Source organism: Heteronotia binoei, chromosome 10, assembly GCF_032191835.1.
Source record: "Heteronotia binoei isolate CCM8104 ecotype False Entrance Well chromosome 10, APGP_CSIRO_Hbin_v1, whole genome shotgun sequence".
Classification (NCBI taxonomy): Eukaryota; Metazoa; Chordata; class Lepidosauria; order Squamata; family Gekkonidae; genus Heteronotia; species Heteronotia binoei.
In genome coordinates this window covers 9632157-9659324 of record NC_083232.1, presented here as the reverse complement: position 1 = coordinate 9659324, position 27168 = coordinate 9632157, and the positions used below count along the sequence as shown (strand labels likewise).

The following is a 27168-nucleotide window of genomic DNA, read 5'->3' as shown; positions in this document are numbered from 1 at the left end:
CAACGGGGCTCACAATCTCCTTTACCTTCCTCCCCCACAGTAGACACCCTGTGAGTTAGATGAAGATATTGGATTTATATCCCGTCCTCCACTCCGAAGAGTCTCAGAGGGGCTCACAATCCCCTTTACCTTCCTTCCCCACAACAGACACCCTGTGAGATAGATGAAGATATTGGATTTATATCCCGCCCTCCACTCTGAAGAATCTCAGAGCGGCTCACAATCTCCTTTACCTTCCTCCCCCACAACAGACACCCTGTGAGGTAGATGAAGGTATTGGATTTATATGCTGCCCTCCACTCCGAAGAGTCTCACAGCGGCTCACAATCTCCTTTCCCTTCCTTCCCCCCAACAGGCACCCTGTGAGGTAGATGAAGATATTGGATTTATATCCCGCCCTCTACTCCGAAGAGTCTCAGAGCAGATCACAATCTCCTATATCTTCCTCCCCCACAACAGACACCCTGTGAGGTGGGTGGGGCTGGAGAGGGCTCTCACAGCAGCTGTCCTTTCAAGGACAACCTCTGCCAGAGCTCTGGCTGACCCAAGGCCATGCTAGCAGGTGCAAGTGGAGGAGTGGGGAATCAAACCCGGTTCTCCCAGATAAGAGTCCGCACACTTAACCACTACACCAAACTGGCTCTCCCACACTAAACTGGCTCTCCCACACCGAACTGGCTCTCCCTATGCTTGTTACTAAACCTAATATCTATTATCTTAAGTTACTACTGCTAATGTTCCTTATCTCTGTATATATTCTAATACATCCTAGTACTAGCATGATTATCATAGTCAAATTTAAATCCGAGAGTATTTTAAAAGCATTTCTAAAAATGGGGGGGGGGGGAGAGACTAGGCTTTTTTTGTAGCAGGAACTCTTTTGCGTATTAGGCCTCACACCCCTGATGGAGCCAATCCTCGTGGAGCATACAGGGTTTTTCTTACGGGGACCATTGTAAGATCTTGGTGGATTGGCTATATCAGGGAGGTGTGGCCTAATATGCAAAGGAGCTCCTGCCACATAAAAAGCCCTGAATAGTTACATAGGACAGGTACATCAAAGTTAACTGTGTCATTATTTCACACCTCCAAAAACAGCTCCTCTGGAGCCCCAGATACCTATGGATAGATTCTCCATTATACCCTATGGGAATTGATCACCATAGGGTATAATGGAGTGCCCAGTGGCAATTCCCCCCCACCCCTGCTTTCTGATGACCCAGAAGTGGGGGGAGATCCTCCAAACTGGGGGCTCTCTTGCCCCCAGCTGGGGATTGGCAACCCAAAATGAGGGGGATATAAACCAAATAAAATAAAATATTGGATAATTATATGAAGGAGAGGTCCATCAGTGGCTATTAGCCTCAGCATATTGTTGGAACTCTCTGTCTGGGGCAGTGATGCTCTGTATTCTTGGTGCTTGGGAGGGGCAACAGTGGAAGGGCTTCTAGTTTCCTGGCCCCACTGATGGACCTCCCGATGGAACCTGGGTTTTTGGCCACTGTGTGACACAAAGTGTTGGACTGGATGGGCCATTGGCCTGATCCAACATGGCTTCTCTTATGTCTGGGCCAGTGATGCTCTGTATTCTTGGTGCTTGGGAGGGGCAACAGTGGGAGGGCTTCTACTGTCCTGGCCTCACTGATGGACCTCCTGATGGCACCTGGGTTTTTGGCCACTGTGTGACACAAGGTGTTGGACTGGATGGGCCATTGGCCTTATCCAACATGACTTCTCTTATGTTCTTATGTGACACAGAGTGTTGGACTGGATGGGCCATTGGCCTGATCCAACATGGCTTCTCTTATGTTCTTATGTGACACAGAGTGTTGGACTGGATGGGCCGTTGGCCTGATCCAACATGGCGTCTCTTTACTTTACTTTATTCTTATGTTCTTATGTGACACAGAGTGTTGGATGGGCCATTGGCCTGTTCCAACTTGGCTTCTCTTATGTTCTTATGTGACACACAGTGTTGGACTGGATGGGCCATTGGCCTGATCCAACGTGGCTTCTCTTTTTTTAAAAAAGCTTAATTTTAACAAAAGAATCATTGTGTTTCTGGAGATGAGAACCTGGGAGATTTCATTCTGGGATACCAGGAGGTAATCTCTATACGTGGCGATGGGAAGTTCTGTCGAGTCAGAACTGCATTTATGGCGGCTGCATAAGGTTTTCAAGGCAAGAGGTATTTAGAGGTGTTCTGCTATTGCAGCCTCTTTATAGATGCCCTGAACTTCATTGGCGGTCTCCCATCCAATTGCTACCCATGGCCGACCCCGCTTAGCTTCTGAGAACCGATGAGATCAGGCTAGATTGGGCTGCCCGGGTCAGGACACTCGGAAGCACAGCACCTGGAGAATCCTACCACATCCCTTCCCCTCCCGTTCAATATGCGACGTTCTTCCCAGTTTTTCAAAATGACTCGATTACAGATTGTTCTGTAATCTATAATGCAAGTCGGTTCCATTGCTTTGTTTTCTTCTTTTGTACATCCATGCCATACCAGATCCTGTTTTGTATCGCACTGGTACAAGATACCATTCCGGAAACCTCTACCGAGCTCTGTCCTGACTCACAAAGGGCAGAGGAAATGTCACTCCAAAAACAGAATCTCTATGAGATGAGAAAAGGGTTGGATGAGCCAGAAAGAACTCTGCTTGCTTGGAGCGCCTTGATTTAATTATTCCCGGCTCCTAGTTACAGCTGTCTCCCAAACATTCCTTCCTGTTTGTTTCGAATAACATTTCCAGATCTTGTTGCGAGAGCTCCCAGATGCCTCCTCTCTCGTAGAATTGTGGCGTCATAGAGTTGGAAGGGACCTCTGAGTCCAGGGTCATCTAGAGTCAATTGGTGTAGTGAGAGAACCGGGTTTGATTCCCCACTCCTCCACTTGCACCTGCTGGAATGGCCTTGGGTCAGCCACAGCTCTCACAGAGCTGTCCTTGAAAGTGCAGCTGCTGTAAGAGTTCTCTCAGTCCCACCTACCCTCACAGGGTGTCTGTTGTCAGGGAGGAAGGTAAAGGAGATTGTAAGGCACTGTGAGATTCAAAGTGGAGGGCAGGATGTAAAATCCAATATCATCATCATCATCTTCTTCTTGAACATATAAACATATGAAGCTGCCTTCTACTGAATCAGACCCTGGGTCCATCGAAGTCAGTCTTGTCTACTCAGACTGGCAGCAGCTCTCCAGGGTCTCAAGCTGAGGTTTTTCACGCCTATTTGCCTGGACCCTTTTTTTAGTTGGAGATGCCGGGAATTGAACCTGGGACCTTCTGCTTACCAAGCAGATGCTCTACCACTGAGCCACCGTCCCTCCCTTTCTTCTTCTTCTTCTTCTTCTTCTTCTTCTTCTTCTCTTCTTCTTCTTCTTCTTTTCTTCTTCTTCTTCTTCTTCCTCTTCTTCTTCTTCTTCCTCTTCTTCTTCTTCTCCTCCTCCTCCTCCTCTTCCTCCTCCTCCTCCTCCTCCTTCTCCTGCTGCTGCTGCCAATAAGGCCCACCCAGTGATAGACTGGCCTGGGTGTCAGCTTGCCTGATGGCAAGCGGGCCCCTGATGAAGTGGGTCCCCTTAAATTTAGACAATATGTTAAAAATGTTAATGTCCTTTAGTAGCTTGAAAATATAATAGAAGTGCCAATATCATTACTGTAATGCAGCTAAAATTGACATGGTATTTAGGGTTGCCAGCCTCCAGGTGGGGCCTGTGGATCTCCCACTTTTACAACTGATCTCCAGCTGGCAGAGATGAGCTTCCCTGGAGAAAATGCAGTCTGCGTTTACATTTAATATCTACTGCATGCTGCCAGTAAAATGTACAATATATATACACTATAATTACAGGGACAGACAGACAGACAGACAGATTAGATAGATTCACACACACACACATAATTGCTCTCTCTCTCTCTCTATATATATAATATATATATTTCACAATTACACACACATATATATTTCGCAAAAGTTTTAATTGCACCTTTTTCCCACTTGAAGAGCCCCGTGGCGCAGAGTGTTAAAGGTGCAGTACTGCAGTCCTAAGCTCTGCTCACGACCTGAGTTCAATCCCCAGCGGAAGCTGGGTTTTCAGGTAGCCAGCTTGAGGTTGACTCAGCCTTTCATCCTTCTGAGGTGGGTAAAACGAGTTCCCAGCTTGCTGGGGAGGAAAGCGTAGATGACTGGGGAAGGCAATGGCAAACCACTCCATAAAAAGTCTGCCGTGAAAATGTTGTGAAAGGCAACGTCACCCCAGAGTCGGAAACGACTGGTGCTTGCGCAGGGGACCTTTCCTTCCTTCCCTTCCCTTCCTTCCCTTCCCTTCCCTTCCCTTCCCTTCCCTTCCCTTCCCTTCCCTTCCCTTCCTTCCCTTTCCTTTCCTTTCCTTTCCTTTCCTTTCCTTTCCTTTCCTTTCCTTTCCTTTCCTTTCCTTTCCTTTCCTTTCCTTCCCTTCCCTTCCCTTCCCTTCCCTTCCCTTCCCTTCCCTTCCCTTCCTTTCCTTTCCTTTCCTTTCCTTTCCTTTCCTTTCCCACTTACGTATTTTTTGAAAATGTTATTTCCTTATACAAATTAAATGATAGCCTTACAGTTGTGGGTGGCCCCCCTTTGTCTCCTGGCAACCAATATTTCTAGACCCAGTCTGCCACTGGTCCCACCCAACAGTTGCTTGGGGGGCGGGGGGCGGGTGGAGAAGCGAGAACTCTTAAGTCTAGGATAAAATGCAGTTGCTCAATAGACGAAGGAATCACCATCGCAAGCAACAGTTGCCAGTGCAACAGCCACAATCCGAGCATCTCTGTGCGTGCCCCACTAGCAGGAAACATGTCGCATAAGGATGCAAAGGGAAAACGGCAGAATTCTTGCAAATTTTATCTAGGCCAGGATCTAAGCTGCCCTATTTTCATATCATCAGCCCGGTTGGTAGCAGAGAAAAACACAGATCTATCAGGTTTGAAAAGGAGGACTTTCACTCTCCCCCCCCCCCGCAGTGCCTGCATCACATCCCCTTCTGTGTACATCAGGACAGAATGCCACCGTTGCTGCACACGCAGTTGCGCTTGTATATTTAGAACCTCGGAAAGGGAGGGTGAATCTGAATGTTCCATCAGGGCAGGTGTTTTTGGCAAGCTGGGGTCAAGAGAGTTCCGAGTCGATTTTTGTCATGGTTGCCGTCATCCGAGAACAGACTCACCCACATGGCCTCCTCTGTCGTCCTCTGCTCCACGATCCTGAACATACTGTGACCTTTCCAAAGTTTAATTACATTTTATGACATGACCGGCAGCTCTCCAAAGGCTATCGGAGACAAACAGCTTGTGATGTCAAGACGCACTGTCCGGAGCACGATAAACAGCGCCTGCTGGATGCTTCAGGGACTATTATACATACCAGATCGATAATCTGTCAATAAACAGGGGAAATGAAATAGATCCAGGTGGGCAGCCGTTAGGCTTCCCAACCCTCCCGCCCTGGCGGGGGACCCCCAAAATTGCGTCCTCCTCCCCTGTCTGGGGGCGGGAGAGAGAGAGAGAGAACATACCTTTAGGCATCGTGTTGTAGAGCTTCTGATCCGTTTTAAAATGTGTCCCTTTAAGGCTGCACAGGAAACAGGAAGGACTTCATGGGAAAGTAACAGTTTCCATGGAGAACGGCCCCTCCCTTTCTTTTCCTGTGCTGCCTTGCTTTCGTTTTCCCAGCAAGCATATTCTGCTGTAAGAAGACCAAGTAAGGTAAGTGTTTGTGTGTGTGTGTGAGAGAGAGGGAGGGGGCAGGGAGGGGGGATTCCCTGGTATGGAGCCCCCCCCTTTAGAAAGCATGGTGGGGGGAGGGAAATGTCTACTAGGCACTCTGTTATTCCCTATGGAGAACGATTCCCATAGGGAATAATAGGGAATTGATCCGTGGGTATTGGGGGCTCTGGGGGGGCTATTTTTTGAGGTAGAGGCACCAGATTTTTAGTATAGCATCTAGTGCCTCTCCCCAAAATAACCCCCAAGTTTCAAAACGATTGGACCAGAGAGTCCAATTCTATGAGCCCCAAAAGATGGTGCCCCTATCCTTAATTTATTTCCTAGGGAAGAAAGGCATTTAAAAAGGCGTGCTGTCCCTTTAAATGTGATGGCCAGCACTCCCTTGGATTTCAATTATGCTTGTCACATCCTTGTTCCTGGCTCCACCCCCAATGTCTCCTGGCTCCGCCCCCAAAGTCCCCAGATTTTTCTTTACTTTATTTATTATTTTATTCGATTTATATTTTATTCGATTAATTGGACTTGGCAACCCTAGCAGCCGTCTTGGTCTGAAGCAGTAGAACAAAGCAGGAGTCGAGCGGCACCTTTAAGACCGACAAAGTGTTATTCGTAATGGAAGCTTTCAGGTGCTAACTTTGCAGCCCTAACCTGGGAGCAGGGGTCGTTTTGTAGGGAAAAATAGGTGGTGGAACTCATCCAGGGATTGTTATGCAGCCGCACCTCCTATTCGATGGACAAGGTTGGAGGAGGGGGGGGAACCCTCAGAAAGGTTCAGGAGCTGCAATCCTGTGAGTTTAGGGTTGCCAAGTCCAACTCAAGAAATATTTGGGGACATTGGGGGTGGAGCCAGGAGACTCTGGGGGGTGGAGCTAGGAACAAGGGTGCGGTAAGCCTAATTTAACTCCCAAGGGAGTTCTTGCTGTCACATTTAAAGGAACCACACACCTTTTAAATACCTTTCCTCAATTAGGCATAATGAGGGATAGGGGCACCTTTTTGGGCTAATAGAATCGGACTCCCTGGTCCAATCTTTTGAAACTTGGAGGATCTTTTGAGGAGAATCACCAGATACAATGCTGAAAATTTGGTGCCTCTTCCTCAAAATACAGCCCCCCCCCCCCCCAGAGTTCAAGATACCCATGGATCAATTTTCTATTATTCTCAATGGCAGGGGCGGTGAACCTTTTTTCTGCCAAGGGCCATATGGATGTTTATAACATCATTCGCGGGCCATAAAAAATTATCAACTTAAAAAACAGTGCTCCGCCGAGGGAGAATGATATAGCCAGCACAAAATGAATGCAAATAATTGCTTTTTCTATTTGAAATCATGTGGGGAGAGCCTAATCTGGCACACACACACACGGCCCACCACCGTAGGCAAATGAATAGGTCCAGGGCTTTTTCGTAGAAAAAGCTCAGCAGGAACTCAGCACGTTAGACCACATCCCCGAATATTACCATATTAGGTCACACCCTCATTAGCATATTAGGCCACACCCTCTGGGATAATCAAGTGCAAACTGAACGGTGACAGTCACTTTTCCAGGCCCTGCAGCAGTTCTGGCCAGCCAGCCAGGCCCCAGGGAGGCTGCCGCACAGCACATCAGCCCTGTGATCCCTGCCTGGCCCCGGGGAGGCTGCTGCACAGCGCGGCCGGGCCCCACGATCCTCGCTGGCCAACCAGGCCCCAGGGAGGCTCCACATTTGGTCCAGCAATCCCCGAGGGCCACACCAAGTGACCTCGAGGGCCGCATACAGCCCTCAGGATGGAGATTCCCCACCCCTGCTCTATGGGAATCAGCCTCCACAGGAAATAATGGAGTGTCCAGCAGAAATCCCTCTCCCCCGTGCTTTCTGATGACCCTGAGCGGGAGGGGGGCCTCCAAACCGAGAGATCCCCTGCTCCCATAAGCATTGCAAACGATCGTGCTGTGCTAACGAGTACAGTTATACTAGGGTTGCCAATCCCCAGCTGGGGGCAGGGGGTCCCCCGGTTTGGAGGCCCTCCCCCCGCTTCAGGGTCGTCAGAAAGTGGGGGGAAGGGGAAGGAAATGTCTGCTGGGAACTCTGTTATTCTCTATGGAGATTTATTCCCATAGAAAATCACGGAGAATTGATCCGCGGGTATCTGGGGCTCTGGGGGGGCTGTTGTTTTTGATAGAGGCACCAAATTTTCCGTATAGCATCTAGTGCCTCTCCCCAAAATACTCCCCAAGTTTCAAGAAGAATGGACCAGGGGGTCCAATTCTATGAGCCCCAAAAGAAGGTGCCCCTATCCTTCATGATTTCCTATGGAAGGAAGGCATTGAAAAGGTGTGCCGTCCCTTTAAATGTGAGGGCCGGAACTCCCTTTGGAGTTCAGTGATGCTTGTCACAGCCTGGCTCCGCCCCTAATGTCTCCTGGCTCCACCCCCAAAGTCCCCAGATATTTCTTGAATTGGACTTGGCAACCCTGATTTATACCTTCCACAATTTTATATTCATACAATTCAAAATCTTTCAGTCGCTTTTAGTTACTTTCAAAGTCCAAAGTTCATAAACATAAATTAATATCCAATCGGGATGCTTGAACCGAAAAAAAAAAAATAATAAGGTACCAAGTCCTGCTGGGCACATAAAGAGAAATAAAATAAATATTTCCAGACATAGGTAGTCCCTTGAATCCACTTCTATGCCTTCAGGCATCCGGTCCAACACTGTGTGTCACATAAGAACATAAAAGATAAGGTTGCCAAGTCCAGTTCAAGAAATATCTGGGGACTTTGGGGGTGGAGCCAGGAGATTTTGGAGTGGAGCCAGGAAACATTAGGGATGGAGCCAATATCAAGACTGTGACAAGCATAATTGAACTCCAAAGGGAGTTCTGGCCATCACATTTAAAGGGACGGCACACCTTTTCAATTCCTTCCATAGGAAATAATGAAGGATAGGGGCACCTTCTTTTGGGGCTCATAGAATTGGGCCCCCTGGTCCAATCTTTTTGAAACTTGGGGTGTATTTTGGGGAGAGGCACTAGATGCAATACTGAAAATTTGGTGCCTCTACCCAAAAAAAACAGCCCCCCCAGAGCCCCAGATACTTACGGATCAATTCTCCATGATTTTCTATGGGAATAAATCTCCATAGGGAATAAGAGTTCCCAGCAGACATTTCCCTCCCCTCCCCCCGCTTTCTGATGACCCTGAAGCGGGGGGGGGGAGGACCTCCAAACCGGGGGATCCCCTGCCCCCACCTGGGGATTGGCAACCCTAATAAGAGAAGCCATGTTGGATCAGGCAGCATGCTACGGTTCTACCTTCTTTTTTTACAGTTCAAGCATCCAGATTGGATATCAATTTACGTTTATGAACTTCGGACTTTGAAAAGTAACTAAGAGCGATGGAAAGATTTTTGAATAGTACTCATATCAAATTGTGGAAGATACAAATGTGCTCATTAACACAGCACGATCGTTTGTCATGCTTATGCGCAGCGGAGGGTTTTCTTGCTTTCTAATTCTCTCTACGCTGCGGTCTCCTGTTGGTAATAACCCACCTGGGGTTTGGCAACTCTTTGTGATCTCCTGCTGAATTCCAGGCCGGCCTGGGAGTAGGGTTGCCAAGTCCAATTCAAGAAATATCTGGGGACTTTGGGGGTGGAGCCAGGAGACTTTGGGGGTGGAGCCAGGAGACATGAGGGGTGGAGCCAAGATCAAGGTTGTGACAAGCATAATTGAACTCCAAAGGGAGTTCTGGCCCTCACATTTAAAGAGACGGCACACCTTTTCAATGCCTTCCTTCCATAGGAGATAATGAAGGATAGGGGCATCTTCTTTTGGGACTCATAGAATTGGACCCCCTGGTCCAATCTTTTTGAAACTTGGAGGGTATTTTGGGGAGAGGCATTAGTTGCTATACTGAGAATTCTGTGCCTCTACCCCAAAAAACAGCCCCCACAGAGCCCCAGATACCCACGGATCAATTCTCCATGATTTTCTATGGGAATAAATCTCCATAGGGAATAATAGAGTTCTTAGCAGACATTTCCCTTCCCTTCCCCCCGCTTTCTGACGACCCTGAAGCGGGGGGGGGGGGGAGGCTCCAAACCAGGGATCCCCTGCCTCCACCTGGGGATTGGCAACCCTACCTGGGAGCATCTTTAAACCAACCAGATGCTCTGCTTCTGATAGGGTTGCCAAGTCCAATTCAAGAAATATCTGGGGACTTTGAGGGTGGAGCCAGGAGCAAGGGTGTGACAAGCATAATTGAACTCCAAGGGAGTTCTGGCCATCGCATTTAAAGGGACAGCGCACCTTTTAAAATGCCGTCCTTCCATAGGAAATAATGAAGGATAGGGGTACCTTATTTTGGGGCTCATAGAATTGGACCCCCTGGTCCAATCCTTTTGAAAGTTGGGAGGCTATTTTCCGGAGAGGCACTAGATGCTATACTGAAAATTTGGCGCCTCTACCTCAAAAAACAGCCCCGCCAGAGCCCCCGATACCTGTGGATCAACTCCCCATCATTCCCTATGGGAATCGTTCATGGAGGTGCATACTGGCTGTGGGGGTGGGGCTTCCCCGGCTGGCCAGCTGGCTGGGGGAGGGGGGAAGCCTGTAAAACCGGGGGATCCCCCGCTGGGACCTGGGGATTGGGAAGCCTAGCTTCTGAGCTGTGGCCCTCTTTTGTATACCTGTCCTCCTAGAAAACCACAGCGCAGGAATCAGCCTTGTCTCCTGCCAGCCTCGTCCCTGCGTTCATTTCCCAAATATTGTTCTCTCGCTCTCTTTTTGGGACGTTCTCTGGCATGCCCAACCCAGCCCTGTGCTACTGCAACGTTGCCTTCGCCAAAGCTTTTTTTTCTTGCTCTTGCTGCTGTTCAAAAGAGAGGACAAAGAAACCCGCGTCTCCAAGCATGAGCTCAGAATAACTCTCTCCAACGGGCCAGGAAGAATAATGCAACTAACTTGGATGGCGTGAAGGACTCGGGGTTGGTGCTTTCCCAGTCGCCGATAAGGGAGGTCATCCTTTCAAAAGCCCATTTTCCCATGTGCGAAATATTTTGGCTATGCAAATTGACTTGGCGCCCCGCCTTACCTTCTCGGAAACTATTGAGGGGAGATGAAAGGCGAGCTTTTCTTGGAGGCTGAAGGAAACATTGGCTTTATGAATAAGAGCCTGAAAGAAGGAAGTGTGATTCTGAAGACTGGCAGAGGATATTGGGGGGGGGGGGGAAGGGGGAGGTTTGGTTTGTGTTTGGTTTTCCCGTCTGTCCTCCTTTGACTCGCAGGGATGCACGCTTATTCCTGGGTCCTGAACTATATCCACTGCAGTTAGTTAGGGGATGCCAGTCTCATCCATTACGAGGGCTGGATCCGACATAAATGAGACCTTGTCGGGTCAGGCCAAGAGGGTCAAAAAAACGTAAGGCCAGGTAGCGGAGATACAAACATTATAAAGGACACTGACAAACACAATTAAAGATTGCAATTAAAGATTGCAAACCCAATTAAAGATTGCAAATAAAGATGGCAAATGCAATTTTGGGGCTGTATCCACAGAAGCGTGGTGTCCAGATCACGTGAAGTGATGGGGTCGCTTTACTCTGCTCTGGTAAGGCCTCACCTGGAGTACTGTGTTCAGTTTGGGGCACCACATTTGAAGAAGGATATAGATAAGGTGGAACGGGTCCAGAGGAGGGTGATGAAGATGGTGAGGGGTCTGGAGACCAAGTCCTATGAGGAAAGGTTGAAGGAACATGTTTAGCCTGGAGAGGAGGCGGCTGAGAGGTGATATGATCACCATCTTCAAGTACTTGAAGGGCTGTCATAGAGGATGGTGTGGAATTGTTTTCTGTGGCCCCAGAAGGTAGGACCAGAACCAATGGGTTGAAATTACATCAAAAAAGTTCAACATTAGGAAGAACTTCCTGACCGTTAGAGCGATTCCTCAGTGGAACAGGCTTCCTCAGGAGATGGTGGGCTCTCTTTCCTTGGAGGTTTTTAAACAGAGGCTAGATGGCCATCTGACAGCAATGAGGATCCTGTGAATTTAGGGGGAGGTGTTTATGAGTTTCCAGCATTGTGCAGGGGGTTAGACTAGATGACCCTGGAAGCCCCTTCCAACTCTATGATTCTATGAAAGATTTTAAAAACTTAAAATAAAACATACTTAAAACATTAGCACTTGTTGGTCTTAAAGGTGCTTTCTTTGTGTCTCTTTCATGGGACCCAGGGAACTGGGCAAAGGGAGTTCTGGCTCTTTCCTTCCTTCCCTAGGGGACCAGGACAGGGAGGAGCCTCAGCCAATGGAAGGAAGAGAGACTTGGTGCAGTAGCTCTGCTATGCAATTGAGAAAGCCTGGAAAAACAAGCTCCCTCTCCCTTCTTCCTCCTCAAGGGAGGAGCCTCAGCCAATGGAGAAAATAGAGACTTTGCTCTGTAGCTCCTGTGCTATTGGGCCTAAAAGCTCACCAGTCAATTCTCAGTCATTTCATGTTTTCTCCTGGGTCTTAGGCTCAAAGCACTGACCATGCGATTTCTGTAATGAATGTCAAATGAAAAAACAGGGTTGCAACTTACACACAGACACCTGAGGAGCATCCTCAAGACCCTGAAGTGGGGGGTGGGGAGGGCCTCCAAACCGGGGGTTCCCTTGCCCCCACCTGGGGATTGAAAAATAAAGGTACAAAACCCACCGTGAAAACCAGCTTCTATTATTGAATTATACAAAGTCAACAAAGATAAACATACTCATATAAATTCCAGCATTATAAATTACAAAACAACCATAACTTTTAGTCCTTGCATTTTCCATAGCAGTTTCGTCTGCTAATCTCAGTTGTATCGCTATTAAAGAATCGGATCACTAATGGTATCACTAATCGCTAATAATGACAATTTTATTCACCACCTCTGCATCTGAAGAGCCATTTTGGTGTGGTGGTTAAGTGCACGGACTCTTATGTGGGAGAACCGGGTTCAATTCCCCGCTCCTCCACTTGCAGCTGCTTGAAAGGGCAGCTTCTGGGAGAGTCCTCTCAGCCCCACCCACCTCACAGGGTGTCTGTTGTGGGGGAAGAAGATAAAGGAGATTGTGAGCCACTCTGAGACTCTGGTTCAGAGAGAAGGGCAAGGTATAAATCTGCAGTCATCTTCTTCTTTTAGTGTCTGCAGTCTCTTTGTCCCTCCTTAACAACTGAGTCCGAATTTCTCCACATCTCTGTTGCTGAGAACTCCTGAGTAACGTGCAGCTCTCCTCGCCCTCCCATCTTTTGGGGGGAAGAAAAAAAGATTTAACAATCCCACAAAAAAGAGAAAGAGAGCGTTTCACAGGTTCATTGTCAGCTCAGTTCTGCGGGGCTTCTCTCCCTTTCTCTGTGCTGTGCTCCTGAAGGAAGCTTTTTCTGTTTTCCTAAGTCGCTTAGCAAAGAGGAATTGTGGAGAGGTTGCTTTGAGGCCCCAAAGATGAGGATGAAAAGGCGTGAAAGCTTTTTTTTTATTGGGGAGGGGGGGGGCTTGAGGTCTGGCGGCTTTTGATGCCGTCTCCCTGGTTTTCCTCCCGGCTGCCCGTTGACAGACAATGAGCTCTCGAAAGCGAAGCTTCCCCCCGGATCGTGACTTATTTATTGAACGCTTCCATTTCGGGGGCCCTGCTGTCTTTTTGTTGTTGTTGTTGTTGTTCTTCTTCTTCTTCCCGCGGCCCATCTTTTAAAACCTGCCCATTTTCTCCAAATGATTATGGCTCCATTCGGGGCTCAAAAGTCATGCGATTCTCACAGGGATCTCTTATGGCTATTAGGACAATGGGGGAAGCAACGTTCTTTCGAGCCACGCCATCTCAATTTGGTTTCCTATTATACTGACAATAAAGCCAAGGGTCCTTCAGCCTTAGCCGCCTGTTCTCAGTGGAGGACAGCCAGAAACCCCTTTCTGAAAGCCCATGAGGAAGGATTCCACAGTGTTCCAATGTATTTCTCTTTTAGGATAGTGTATCAGAATAATGCTTTTGTGCTGACATATTCAAACAAGGGATATGAACATATGAACATATGAAGCTGCCTTATACTGAATCAGACCTTTGGTCCATCAAAGTCAGTATTGTCTTCTCAGACTGGCAGCGGCTCTCCAGGGTCTCAAGCTGAGGATTTTCACACCTATTTACGTGGACCTTTTTTTGGAGATGCCAGGGATTGAACCTGGGACCTTCTGCTTCCCAAGCAGATGCTCTACCACTGAGCCACCGTCCCTCCCCAATAGTCATGGGATATTGGCGGTTTATCTCATTTCATATACTAAACCCATCTTCCACTATATTTTAATGTATTTTTTCCTAATGGCATATGAACATATGGAGCTGCCTTCTACTGAATCAGACCCTGGGTCCATCAAAGACAGTATTGTCTACTCAGACTGGCAGCGGCTCTCCAGGGTCTCAAGCTGAGGTTTTTCACGCCTATTTGCCTGGACCCTTTTTAATTGGTGATGCCGGGATTGAACCTGGGACCTTCTGCTTACCAAGCAGATGCTCTACCACTGAGCCACCATTCCTCCCCAACATATATGAACCTATGAAGCTGCCTTCTACTGGATCAGACCCTCGGTCCATCAAAGTCAGTATTGTCTACTCAGACTGGCAGCGTCTCCAGGGTCTCCAGCTGAGGTTTTTCACGCCTATTTGCCTGGACCCTTTTTAGTTGGAGATGCCGGGAATTGAACCTGGGACCTTCTGCTTACCAAGCAGATGCTCTACCACTGAGCCATCGTCCTTCCCCAAACTAGAATGATGTATGTTTATGTTACATGTTAAAAGGTAAATTAGTTAGACAGGAAAAACTTCTGGGAAAGAAGTGCCCTCAATTTGACCCAGGTTTATTAGCAATAGAATCATTAACAGGCATTCTCGCATTCTGACATGTTACTGTTTTATGGTTTCCCACGCTAATGCAACCCAGATCAAAGGTTTTCTGAATTTGTTAATTTTACTATTCTACTATTGGATTTTAACTTTGTGCCGCTTGGCATTCCAAACCCCACCAGCTAGATGTGTACCTCATCCCTCGTTGAAGAAGCGTGCATGCACCCGAAAGCTGACGTTCTGAATAAAACTAATAGTACAAAATAGGAGTCAATTGCACTTTTAAGACAAACTTAGTTTTATTCAGAACGTAAGCTTTTGTGTGCATGCACACTTCTTCAGACGAGTGCATGCACCCGAAAGCTGACGTTCTGAATAAAACTAAGTTGGGTTTAAAGGTGCAATCGACTCCGCTATTTTGTTCTAGTACTTCAGACCAACACGGCTGTCTACTGGGATCTATCTACATGAGGAAGGTGTGAGGGGAACCACAAACCCCCACCCAGGTCTTTTTTTCTGTAGCAGGAGCTCCTTTGCATATTAGGCCACACACCCCCTGATGTAGCCAATCCTCCAAGAACTTACAGGCATCTCATTCCAGGACCTACTGTAAGCTCCAGGAGGATTGGCTATATCAGGGGCGTGTGGCCTAATATGCAAAGGAGTTCCTGCTACAAAAAAAAAAATGCTCTGCTTCTCCCACTGTTTGCTATTGAGATCCTGGGCTTTCAAGGTACATGATCTCTAAATATCAGCCATGATGGCTAAGTTTGCCAACCTCTAGGTCAGGGGCGGCCCAACTTGCTTAATGTAAGAGCCACATAGAATAAACGTGAGATGTTTGAGAGTCACAAGACAGGAAGGAAGGAAGGAAGGAAGGAAGGAAGGAAGGAAGGAAGGAAGGAAGGAAGGAAGGAAGGAAGGAAGGAAGGAAGGAAGGAAGGAAGGAAGGAAGGAAGGAAGGAAGGCAAATTGATGGGGGAGGGAGGAAGAGGTGGAAAGAAAGTAGCTTTAACTTTAAATGCGTTCCCCAAGCCACTGGCTTGGCTTGGAGAAGTTATTTAAAGAGCCAAATGCCTTCTCTGAGCTGGCCAATGGGGGCTTCAAGAGCCACACAATGGCTCAAACCAGCCGGAAATCGAACGCCCCGGGGCGTCCGGGACAATGCTTGGGGAAAGGGGCGGGCCGTGGGTGCCTGGGGAGCATCAGGAAAGCTCGTGCATCCCAGCCGCGGCTCCCCAGGCGCTTCCTGACCTTTCAGACGGCCAGGAAGCGCCTCAGAGGTGCCGTGGCGAAAAGGCACCACTTTTGAAGTGGTGCCCTTTTTGGGCCGGGTGGATCGAACCGGAGGACAGGGTGAGTGCGGGACAGGGGCGGGCAGCAGATGTTGCCATCTGGAGGGGTTTTTGGGGGGGTCGACTTCAGAGTCGTCTCTGAGTCGACCCAAAGCGCTGGTCTGTACTCAGCCAAGATGTGTTAAAGAGCCGCTGTTTGGCCACCCCTGCCCTAGGTGATCTCCTGGGATTATGGCTGATCTCCAGGTGACAGAGATCGGTTCATGTGGAGAAAATGGCCATTTTGGGAGATGCGCTTTTGGGCATTATACACCTTTGGACTCCTTTGCCTCCTCAAAGCCTGCTCTCCTCAGATTCCAACCCCCCTCCCCCCGAATCTCTAGGTATTCCCCAAGCCAGAGCTGGTGACCCTAATTACATCTTTCCGACTATGGAATGGCAGAATGCCACAGAAGAGTTTTGGATAAACATATGACGCAGAGGTCCATCAGTGGCTATTAGCCACAGCGTATTGTTGGAACTCTCTGTCAGGGGCAGGGATGCTCTGTAGTCTTGGTGCTTGGTGGGGGGGGCGGGGCAACAGTGGGAGGGCTTCTGGAGTTCTGGCCCTGCTGGTGGACCTCCTGATGGCACCTGGGTTTTTTGGCCACTGCGTGACACAGAGTGTTGGACTGGATGGGCCATTGGCCTGATCCAACATGGCTTCTCTTCTGTTCTTATGTGACACAGAGTGTTGGACTGGATGGGCCACTGGCCTGATCCAACATGGCTTCTCTTATGTTCTTATGTGACACAGAGTGTTGGACTGGATGGGCCATTGGCCTGATCCAACATGGCTTCTCTTCTGTTCTTATGTGACACAGAGTGTTGGACTGGATGGGCCACTGGCCTGATCCAACATGGCTTCTCTTATGTTCTTATGTGACTCAGAGTGTTGGACTGGATGGGCCACTGGCCTGATACAGCATGGCTTCTCTTATGTTCTTATGTGACACAGAGTGTTGGACTGGATGGGCCACTGGCCTGATCCAACGGGGCTTCTCTTATGTTCTTATGTGACACAGAGTGTTGGACTGGATGGGCCATTGGCCTGATCCAACATGGCTTCTCTTATGTTCTTATGTGACTCAGAGTGTTGGACTGGATGGGCCACTGGCCTGATCCAACATGGCTTCTCTTATGTTCTTATGTGACACAGAGTGTTGGACTGGATGGGCCACTGACCAGACCCAACATGGCTTCTCCGATGTTCTTATTTTTCTTCTTTTCTGCCTCAATTTATGAGAGGTTTGCCAGAAAAAATCACCTCAGAGGTCTTGTTGCATTCCAATTAGTATGCCCTCCCCCCCTTTTTAAAAAAGCATGCAATGTTATCGGACATGTGTATCTTTTTATTAGTGCACCCCCCCCCCCCAATTCTTTTTGCTTTTTGCTATTTTTGTATTTTGTGTGCATGCGTGTCTGCACGCCTGTCTGGAAGTCGTGGATGAGTTCTGGCAACCCCTAGTGGGGTTGGGAGGCAAGGACATTGAGAGAAGCGGTTTGTTGCCTGCCTCTGCCTCCCTGTACGGATATTCCCTTGGAGGTCTCCCATCCAAGTACTTGCCAGGCTTAGCTTCTGCCTGGGTTATCCAGATTGGGGTTTCCCCCTCTAAGTCTTAATTTTCTAGTATTGCTTGTTGCTTGGACTGCCAAGCCCCCGGTCCGGGCAGGGGTTGTTCCACCCAGGAGGAACCTCCCCCAAAGTCACCGGCATGGTGACATCACCCGTGAGTGAGGTCATCGTGAAGGTGCACGCCGGCCACTCTAGGCATTTTCAGGACAACTCTATGGTTTCCTCAGAAGCTCTAGCATTTGGGGAGGGAAAACTCTACCATAGAGTTTTTCCCTCCCCGAATGCTAGAGTGTCTGGGAAAAACCATAGAGTTTTCCAGGAAACGCCTAGAGCGGTTGGCATGCAACATCGCCGACGTCATTGCACCCCAAGCGCATGCGAAACAAATCCCCCACCAGAGGCTGGGGGGGGGGAGGACTTGGCAACCGTACTTGTTGCCTTTGCTTGTTTGTCTGCTTCATTTAGACTCTGACTTTCTCCCTAGTGGGGATCCAAACCTGCTTACATCATTACACCGCTGTCCATTTTATCCTCACAACAACCCTGTGAACATATAAAGTTGCCTTATACTGAATCAGACCCTTGGTCCATCAAAGTCAGTATTGTCTTCTCAGACTGGCAGCGGCTCTCCAGGGTCTCAAGCTGAGGTTTTTCACACCTATTTGCCTGGACCCTTTTCTGGAGATGCCAGGGATTGAACCTGGAACCTTCTGCTTACCAAGCAGATGCTCTACCACTGAGCCACCGTCCCTCCCCAAGGTAGGGACGGTGAGGTAGGGTTAGGCTAAGATACTGTGACTGACAACTAAAGTCAGCTTCAAGGGTTCTCCTTCAGATGCTCCCATCATCTGAGAGGCTGGGTGGCTGGCTAACTCAGAAAGAGCCTTCTCAGTGTTGGCACCAAAATTGTGAAATTCCCTTCTCCTCTATCCTCGTCTTCCACTGATGGGTGAAGGTTTTCTGTGTGCTTTGGCGCTCCCTCACTGACCCTCCTTCCTGCTTAATTCATTGTTTAATTCATTGTTATATATGTCAACGTAGTTCCATTCTGTCGATGTATATTTATGAAACTGTTGCCATATTTTTTTACTGTTACCTTGTGGGAAACCTTCACTTGGGTGAAAAGATGACAGCAGTTGTTTTCAGGAGTTGTTATAGCAGGAGTTGTTTTCAGCAAGTTAAACCAATTTTTTTAAAAAGCCTCATCGGAGAGGCAGAATCAGCTGCAGCTCTAACAGAGACCCCTTTCTCCTCCGCAGACTGCAAAGGCATGTGGGATAACATCACCTGTTGGAAGCCGGCCTACATCGGCGAGGTCGTCTACGTCAGATGCCCAGACCTCTTCATGATGCTCAACTTTGAAGATGGTAATGTTGCCTGATCCCTCCACCTGGGTCCCCAGAAAGATGCTTCTAGTCAGAGTAGACAATACTGACCTGAGCAAGCCAATGCTCTGACTCAGTTGAAAGCAACTGCATGTGTGTACCCCTCTCTCTGTGGTTTACCACCAGGCCATCCTGATGTTTTCTCCTCCTGCCATTAGAGATGTTCTTCAATAACCATTCCCCCCCCCACACACACACATACACCGTGATTAAACATTTACAATCTTTAAATTGTTTCTAGAGTTCTTGATGCCATTCCAGGGCAACAAGCGGCTTCCAGGGAGGGAATTAAAAAGAGTATAAATCAATAGGAAAGGAAAAATCCAATTTAGGTAGGAAAAATCCAATGCATGGGTATAGGATGGGGGAGACTTGTCTTAGCAGTAGTCTGTGCAAAAAGGATCTAGGGGTCTTAGAGGATTATACACTGAACATGAGTCAACAGTGTGATGCGGTGGCTAAAAAGGCAAATGCAATTTTGGGCTGCATCAACAGAAGTATAGTGTCCAGATCACGTGATGTGATGGTATCGCTTTACTCTGCTCTGGTAAGGCCTCACCTGGAGTATTGTGTTCAGTTTTGGGCACCACATTTTAAGAAGAATATAGACAAGCTGGAACTGATCCAGAGGAGGGTGACGAAGATGGTGAGGGGTCTGGAGACCGAGTCCTATGAGGAAAGGTTGAAGGAAATAGAGATGTTTAGCCTGGAGAAGAGGTGGCTAAGAGGTGATATGATCACCATCTTCGAGTACTTGAAGGGCTGTCATATAGAAGATGATGTGGAATTGTTTTCTGTGGCCCCGGAAGATAGGACCAGAACAAATGGGTTGAAATTAAATCAAAAGAGTTTCCGGCTCAACATTAGGAAGAACTTCCTGACCATTAGAGCGGTTCCTCAGTAAAACAGGCTTCCTCGGGAGGTGGTGGTTCTCCTTCTTTGGAGGTTTTTAAACAGAGGCTAGATGGCCATCTGACAGCAATGAAGATCCTGTGAATTTAGGGTGAGGTGTTTGTGAGTTTCCTGCATTGTGCAGGGGGTTGGACTAGAGGACCCTTCCAACTCTATGATTCTATGATTCTAATAAGAACGTAAGAAGAGCCATGCTGGATCAGAGCAGAGACCTGCTAAGTCCAACATTCTATTCACACGGCAGCCAACAAGTCAGCCTCTGAATCCCAGAGCAAGGAGGCAACATCAGGGGAAGATCTCAGTCTCTATGCCCAGTTGTTGGCCCACCGGAGGAACTCATAGGCCACTCTGTGAGAAAGGATGCTGGGTTAGATGGGCTGTGGCTCAGTGGCAGAGTATTTACTTGGCATACAGAAGGTCCCAGGATCAGTCTCCAGCATCTCCAGTTAAAAGATCTGACAGCAGATGATGTGGAAGACCTTTGCCTCTGTTTCAAAACCTCCAAGGAAGGAGAGCTCACCACCTCCCGAGGAAGCCTGTTCCACTGAGGAATCGCTCTAACTGTCAGGAAGTTCTTCCTCATGTTGAGCTGGAAACTCTTTTGATTTACTTTCAACCCATTGGTTCTATTATTATTTATTATTACTTTTAAATTTCCATTACTTTAAATTTCTATCCCGCCCTCTCCGCAAGCGGACTCAGGGCGTCTGACAACTTCTGGTCCTACCTTCCTGGGCCACAGAAAACAAATCCACACCATCCTCTATATGACAGCCCTTCAAGTACTTGAAGATGGTGATCCTATCACCTCTCAGCCTCCTCCTCTCCAGGCTAAACATCCCCAGCTCCTTCAACCTTTCCTCATAGGACTTGGTCTCCAGACCCCTCACTGTCTTCGTCGCCCTCCTCTGGACCCCTTCCAGCTTGTCTATATCCTTCTTTAAATGTGGTGCCCAAAACTGAACACAATACTCCAGGTGTTGTCTTACCAGAGCAGAGTAAAGCGATACCATCACTTCACGTGATCTGGACCCTATACTTCTGTTGATACAGCCGAAAATTGCATTTGCCTTTTTAGCCACCACATCACAGTGTTGACTCATGTTCAGCGTATGGTCCACTAAGACCCCTAGATCCTTTTCACACATACAAGTCTCCTCCAGGGTCATGTAGTCCAATCCCCTGCACAATGCAGGAAACTCACAAATACCTCCCCCTAAATTCCCAGGATCTTCATTGCTGTCAGATGGCCAATTTAGCCTCTGTTTAAAAACCTCCAAGGAGGGAGAGCTAAGACAAGCCTCCCCCATCCTATAACCATGCATTGAATTTTTCCTACCTAAATGCAGAACTTTACATTTCTCCCTGTCAAAATTCATTTTATTGGTTTTAGCCCCAGTTTTCCAGCCTGTCAAGATCATCCTGTATCCTGTTTCCGTCTTCTACTGTATCTGCAACTCCTCCCAATTTCGTATCATCGGCAGATTTAATAAGCATTCCCTCTATTCCTTCATATGAAGGAAAGGGCTTGACTGGTTCCCTTCTCTCTGATTCAAGTGATTAAGTATAGGGACAACGTGATCCCCTCAGCTGCCTGCCTGGACTAGGCCTCGTGTAGTCCCTATTCTGTAGACAATCACCTAAGGAGGCAGGCCAGAGTTTGGCTTTTCAAGGACTTGGCATTTAATGGCCTCTTCAGAAGAACAAATTGTGACGGCTGATTGGAGGAGAAAAGTCATATTTTCTGCAGCGCCCGCCCGTTGTTCAGGTGGGGTCGATCTGAGATGCAATTGCACACATATTCTTATCGGTTCTTCCCTGATCACAAATGGCGGGCCAGAGTCTCCATGGCAACGGCTGAGATCTTTGGAAAACGATGAGTACATTTGCTCCCCACAAAGCCAGGGGGCTTTAGCAGCATCAGTCAAAGCTCTGGATGAAAGCATACCAAAAGACAGGCAGAACAAGAGAGGAGAGAGAGGTAGTGGAGGAACAATGGCGCTCCAACTCCACTTCAAACGAATGAGGCAGAACCCCGTTTAGCGGGCCTGATATTTAGAGACGGTTTTAAATGCCTTGGCCCTGCTGGGTCGACTTGGAAATCCCTTTATTGATTTCACTTCTCCTTGTGCACAATCAAACCTCTGCTTCTTCGTTTTCTTCCCATTTCCTTTTCCCTCGCTACGTTTCTTTGAAACTTAAGAGGTGCCCCGCTGGATCAGACCGGTAGCACTATCATGGTTGAATGTAGGAAGTCTAATCTTGAGTCAGACCCCTGGACAATAAGACGAGTACTATCAGTTCTGACAGGCAGCTGCTTTTCAACTGAGAGCCAGTTTGGTGTAGTGGTTAAGCGTGCGGACTCTTATCTGGGAGAACCGGGTTTGATTCCCCACTCCTCCGCTTGCACCTGCTGGAATGGCCTTGGGTCAGCCATAGTGGTTAAGTGGGCGGACTCTTATCTGGGAGAACTGGGTTTGATTCCCCACTCCTCCACTTGCACCTGCTGGAATTGCCTTGGGTCAGCCAGAGCTCTAATAGAGAGCCAGTTTGGTGTAGTGGTTAAGTGTGCGGACTCTTATCTGGGAGAACCGGGTTTGATTCCCCACTCCTCCGCTTGCACCTGCTGGAATGGCCTTGGGTCAGCCATAGTGGTTAAGTGGGCGGACTCTTATCTGGGAGAACCGGGTTTGATTCCCCACTCCTCCACTTGCACCTGCTAGCATGGCCTTGGGTCAGCCATAGCGGTTAAATGAGCGGACTCTTATCTGGGAGAACCGGGTTTGATTCCCCACTCCTCCGCTTGCACCTGCTGGAACGACCTTGGGTCAGCTGTAGCTATCACAGGAGTAGTCCTTGACAGGGCAGCTGCTGTGAGAGCCCTCTCAGCCCCATCCACCTCACAGGGTGTCTGTTGTCGGGGGAGAAGATGTAGGAGATTGTAAGCCGCTTTGAGTCTCTGAGTTCAGAGAGAAGGGCAGGGGATAAATCTGCAGTTCTTCTTCTGTAGAAAAATAGGTGGTGGAGCTCCTGCTGAATCCGAGATCTGGAGTTCTTTCATATCACTTACTGCTTGATGTTCTGAACTGATAATGGTGGGGACTCAACCCGGAATCCCTTACACATGAAGCAGATACTCTGCCACTAAGAGGTGAAGTTCTTGCTTCCAGTCCTGTGTTTGCCATAAGCTCCCTTAAAGGTCTTAAGAACATAAGGAGAGCCCTGTTGGATCAGTGCAGTGGCCCATCTAGTCCAGTATCCTGCTTCACAGAGTGGCCAACCAGTTATTCTGGAGGTCCAACAACAGAGCCTAGAGGCTGAAGCCTTCATCTAACGTTGCCTCCTGACTCTGGGATTTGGATGTTGACTGCTTCTGAATGTGGCAGCCATGGCTAGTAGCCATTGATAGACTCATCCTCCATGATTATTCCTGTGGTCATCACTACATCCTCTGGCAGCAAATCCCACATGTTAATCGCTCTATGTATCCGAGCTCTTTAGGTCAATCAATCAACACTCGACTCAATATGTACATTTGATTTATCGGGTTGCCCTCTTCCAGGTGGTAGCTGGAGATCTCCCAAAATTCCAACTGAATTTCAGGTTATGGAGATCAATTCCTCTGGAGAATATGGCAGCTCTGGAGGGTGTGCTGTATGGCATTGCGCCCAGCTGTTGTCCCTTCCCTCTCCAAATCCCATGATCTCTAGATGTCCCCTCCCAAATCTCCAGGAATATCCCTACCTAGAAGTGGCAACCCTATATTATTTACTTGTTGGTATCTAAGGTGCCGCTGGTTTCCAATCTAGATTGTTGCGAGGTTTCACTTGCCTTTCTTCCAAAGGGACTCAAAACAAAGCCTAAAGAGGCATATTCTTAAGAACATAAGAGAAGCCCTGCTGGATTAGGCCAATGGCCCATCAAGTCCAACATTCTGTGTCACACAGTGCCAATCCCCCCCAAAACAAACAAACAAACAAACAAACAGGTGCTTTCAGGAGGTCCATCATTGGGGCCAGGACACCAGAAGCCCTCACCTTGTTCTTGTGAACACAATGCAGGAGACACAAGTTCTACATTGTTGTTGTTCAGTCGCACAGTCGATTCCGACCCTTTGCGACCCCATGGACCAAGTCACGCCAGGCCCTCCTGTCTTCCACCATCCTCCGAAGTCTGCTCAAATTCATGTTAGCTACATCAGTAACGCTGTCCGGCCGTCTCATCTTTTGCCGTCCCCTTCTTGATTTGCCTTCTGTCTTCCCCAGCGTCAGGATCTACATGCTGATGCAAGTTCTACATGTTGGATTGCAAAGCCAGAATTCAGTTACCAACTTGCCTGCACGGTTACGTCTATTCTGTGGTTTGCTTTCCGGAGCTCTGTGAATTAGCGCTGCTTTTTCATTGCTATTAGAGAACGTAAACCCACTTAAATTTCCCAGCGGCTTAATGCATCAGCCCAGATCGGGCTGATGGAGGAAACCTAAACGCCCCCCGTGGAACTCTAGATTCTCTCCAAAGGCTTTCAAACCCATTAACAAATCCTGGACTTTGAAGTAGAACAGGTCCCATTCACAGAACGGAAAGAAAGTCATTTTTGTCGATGGGAAATGAACATTGTTGAGGCCGCCGATGAGCTAAACAGGTGGCCTTTCAAATTAAGGGTGCTTCTGAAATGCTTCTCATCCAGTCTTTATGCAGAGACCAAGAAGCAGTCAGAAAAAAATCTGCAAGGGGCCCAGCGTCATCTAGTGGCTAAACGAAACGCTACCAAGATGGAACGCAAAGCCCCTTGAAGAATGCGAGGTTTTATGCCCTGTGTAGAATTACCACTGACAGACCTGAAAACAGAAAAGATTGCAAGAAGAAAAGGTGGAGTGGAGCTTTGATTAATAGCTAGGTCAACCACCCTTTGAATAACGTTTTTTTTTTTTAATTGCATGCAATTGACTCGATAAAGAAAGCACCAGCCATTGGTTAGCAAGACCCGAAAAGGTAAAGGTAGTCCCCTGTGCAAGCACCAGTCGTTTCCGACCAGTCGTTTCCACCACAGGAGGCGGTGGCAGCTACATAGTCAGCTTCAAGAGGGGATTGGATAAAAATATGGAGCAGAGCTCCATCAGTGGCTATTAGCCACAGTGTGTGTGTGTGTGGCTGGGTGTATATATTTTGGCCACTGTGTGATACAGAGTGTTGGACTGGATGGGCCATTGACCTGATCCAACATGGCTTCTCTTACATTCTTATGTGACACAAAGTGTTGGACTGGATGGGCCATTGGCCTGATCCAACATGGCTTCTCTTACGTTCTTATGTGACAAAAAGTATTGGACTGGATGGGCCATTGGCCTGATCCAACATGGCTTCTCTTATGTTCTAATGTGACACAGAGTGTTGGACTGGATGGGCCATTGGCCTGATCCAACATGGCTTCTCTCACGTTCTTATGTGACACAAAGTGTTGGACTGGATAGGCCATTGGCCTGATCCAACATGGCTTCTCATGTGTTCTTATGTGACACAGAGTGTTGGACTGGATGGGCCATTGGCCTGATCCAACATGGCTTCTCATGTGTTCTTATGTGACACAGAGTGTTGGACTGGATGGGCCACTGGCCTGATCCAAAATGGCTTCTCTTATGTTCTTAGGGTGATGTTGCTTTCACACTATTTTCACAGCAGACTTTTTACATTTTCATGGCAGACTTTTTACGGGGTGGTTTGCCGTTGCCTTCCCCAGTCATCTACACTTCACCCCCCCCCCAACAAGCTGGGTACTCATTTTACTGACCTCGGAAGGATGGAAAGCTGAGTTAACCTCGAGCCGGCTACCTGAACCCAGCTTCTGCTGGGATCGAACTCAGGTCGTGAGCAGAGTTTAGGACTGCAGCTTTACCAGTCTGCGCCATGGAGCTCTTAACGAGACCTGAACAAAGCTGTTAATGAGAGGATGTTTTGGAAGTCATTCATTCATTGGATCGCCAGAAGCTAACACAGTCCCTTATTAACCAAACACAGCAAAAGATACTCCCCAGAAACCCCTAAATTGCAAATTATTATTTGGCTGACACCATGAGGACTTCTAATGTCGTGGCCCCACTGATGGATCTCCTGATGGCCCCTGGGTTTTGGCCACTGTGCGACACAGAGGCCGATTTTGCACTCATCTTACGCTGGCCTCACGTCCATCTTCTTCTCGCGGCGTCCTCCCGATTTCCCACTATTGCGGTTTTCACTATTGCGGTTTCCAATTTCTACTATTGCGGTTATTTCTAGTTTTCACACAGCAAACGGTTTTTAGTGGTTTCCGTTTGCTGTGTAAAAACCACAATGCTTGCTGCAGCCCCGGCGCAAATAGTGGGAAATCAGGACACTGCGCAGAGAAGACGGACGTGAGGGCAGCATAAGGGTGAGTGCGAAATTGGTCAGAGTGTTGGACTGGATGGGCCATTGGCTTCTGTTCTGTTCTCATGTGACACAGAGTGTTGGACTGGATGGGCCATTGGCCTGATCCAACATGGCTTCTCTTATGTTCTTATGTGACACAGAGGGTTGGAATGGATGGGCCATTGGACTGATCCAACATGGCTTCTCTTATGTTCTTATGTGACACAGAGTGTTGGACTAGATGGGCCACTGGCCTGATCCAACATGGCTTCTCTTATGTTCTTATGTGACACAGAGTGTTGGACTGGATGGGCCATTGGCCTGATCCAACATGGCTTCTCTTATGTTCTTATGTGACACAGAGTGTTGGACTGGATGGGCCATTGGCCTGATCCAACATGGCTTCTCTTATGTTCTTATGTGACACAGAGGGTTGGAATGGATGGGCCATTGGACTGATCCAACATGGCTTCTCTTATGTTCTTATGTGACACAGAGTGTTGGACTAGATGGGCCACTGGCCTGATCCAACATGGCTTCTCTTATGTTCTTATGTGACACAGAGGGTTGGAATGGATGGGCCATTGGACTGATCCAACATGGCTTCTCTTATGTTCTTATGTGACACAGAGTGTTGGACTAGATGGGCCACTGGCCTGATCCAACATGGCTTCTCTTATGTTCTTATGTGACACAGAGTGTTGGACTGGATGGGCCATTGGCCTGATCCAACATGGCTTCTCTTATGTTCTTATGTGACACAGAGGGTTGGAATGGATGGGCCATTGGACTGATCCAACATGGCTTCTCTTATGTTCTTATGTGACTCAGAGTGTTGGACTGGATGGGCCATTGGACTGATCCAACATGGCTTCTCTTATGTTCTTATGTGACACAGAGGGTTGGAATGGATGGGCCATTGGACTGATCCAACATGGCTTCTCTTATGTTCTTATGTGACTCAGAGTGTTGGACTGGATGGGCCATTGGACTG

At 48.1% G+C, this 27168-nt stretch overlaps 1 protein-coding gene across 1 annotated transcript in view; it reads left to right on the top strand.

Moving 5' to 3' along the window:
* Nucleotides 1-27168, top strand: part of ADCYAP1R1 (ADCYAP receptor type I) — a 135463-nt gene that overhangs the window by 23971 nt on the left and 84324 nt on the right. Inside the window, exons 2-4 of the mRNA XM_060248019.1 lie at nt 18753-18860; nt 21653-21670; nt 22323-22345. Coding sequence (XP_060104002.1) covers nt 18753-18860; nt 21653-21670; nt 22323-22345 — 149 coding nt within the window. The remainder of the gene's footprint in view (nt 1-18752; nt 18861-21652; nt 21671-22322; nt 22346-27168) is intronic.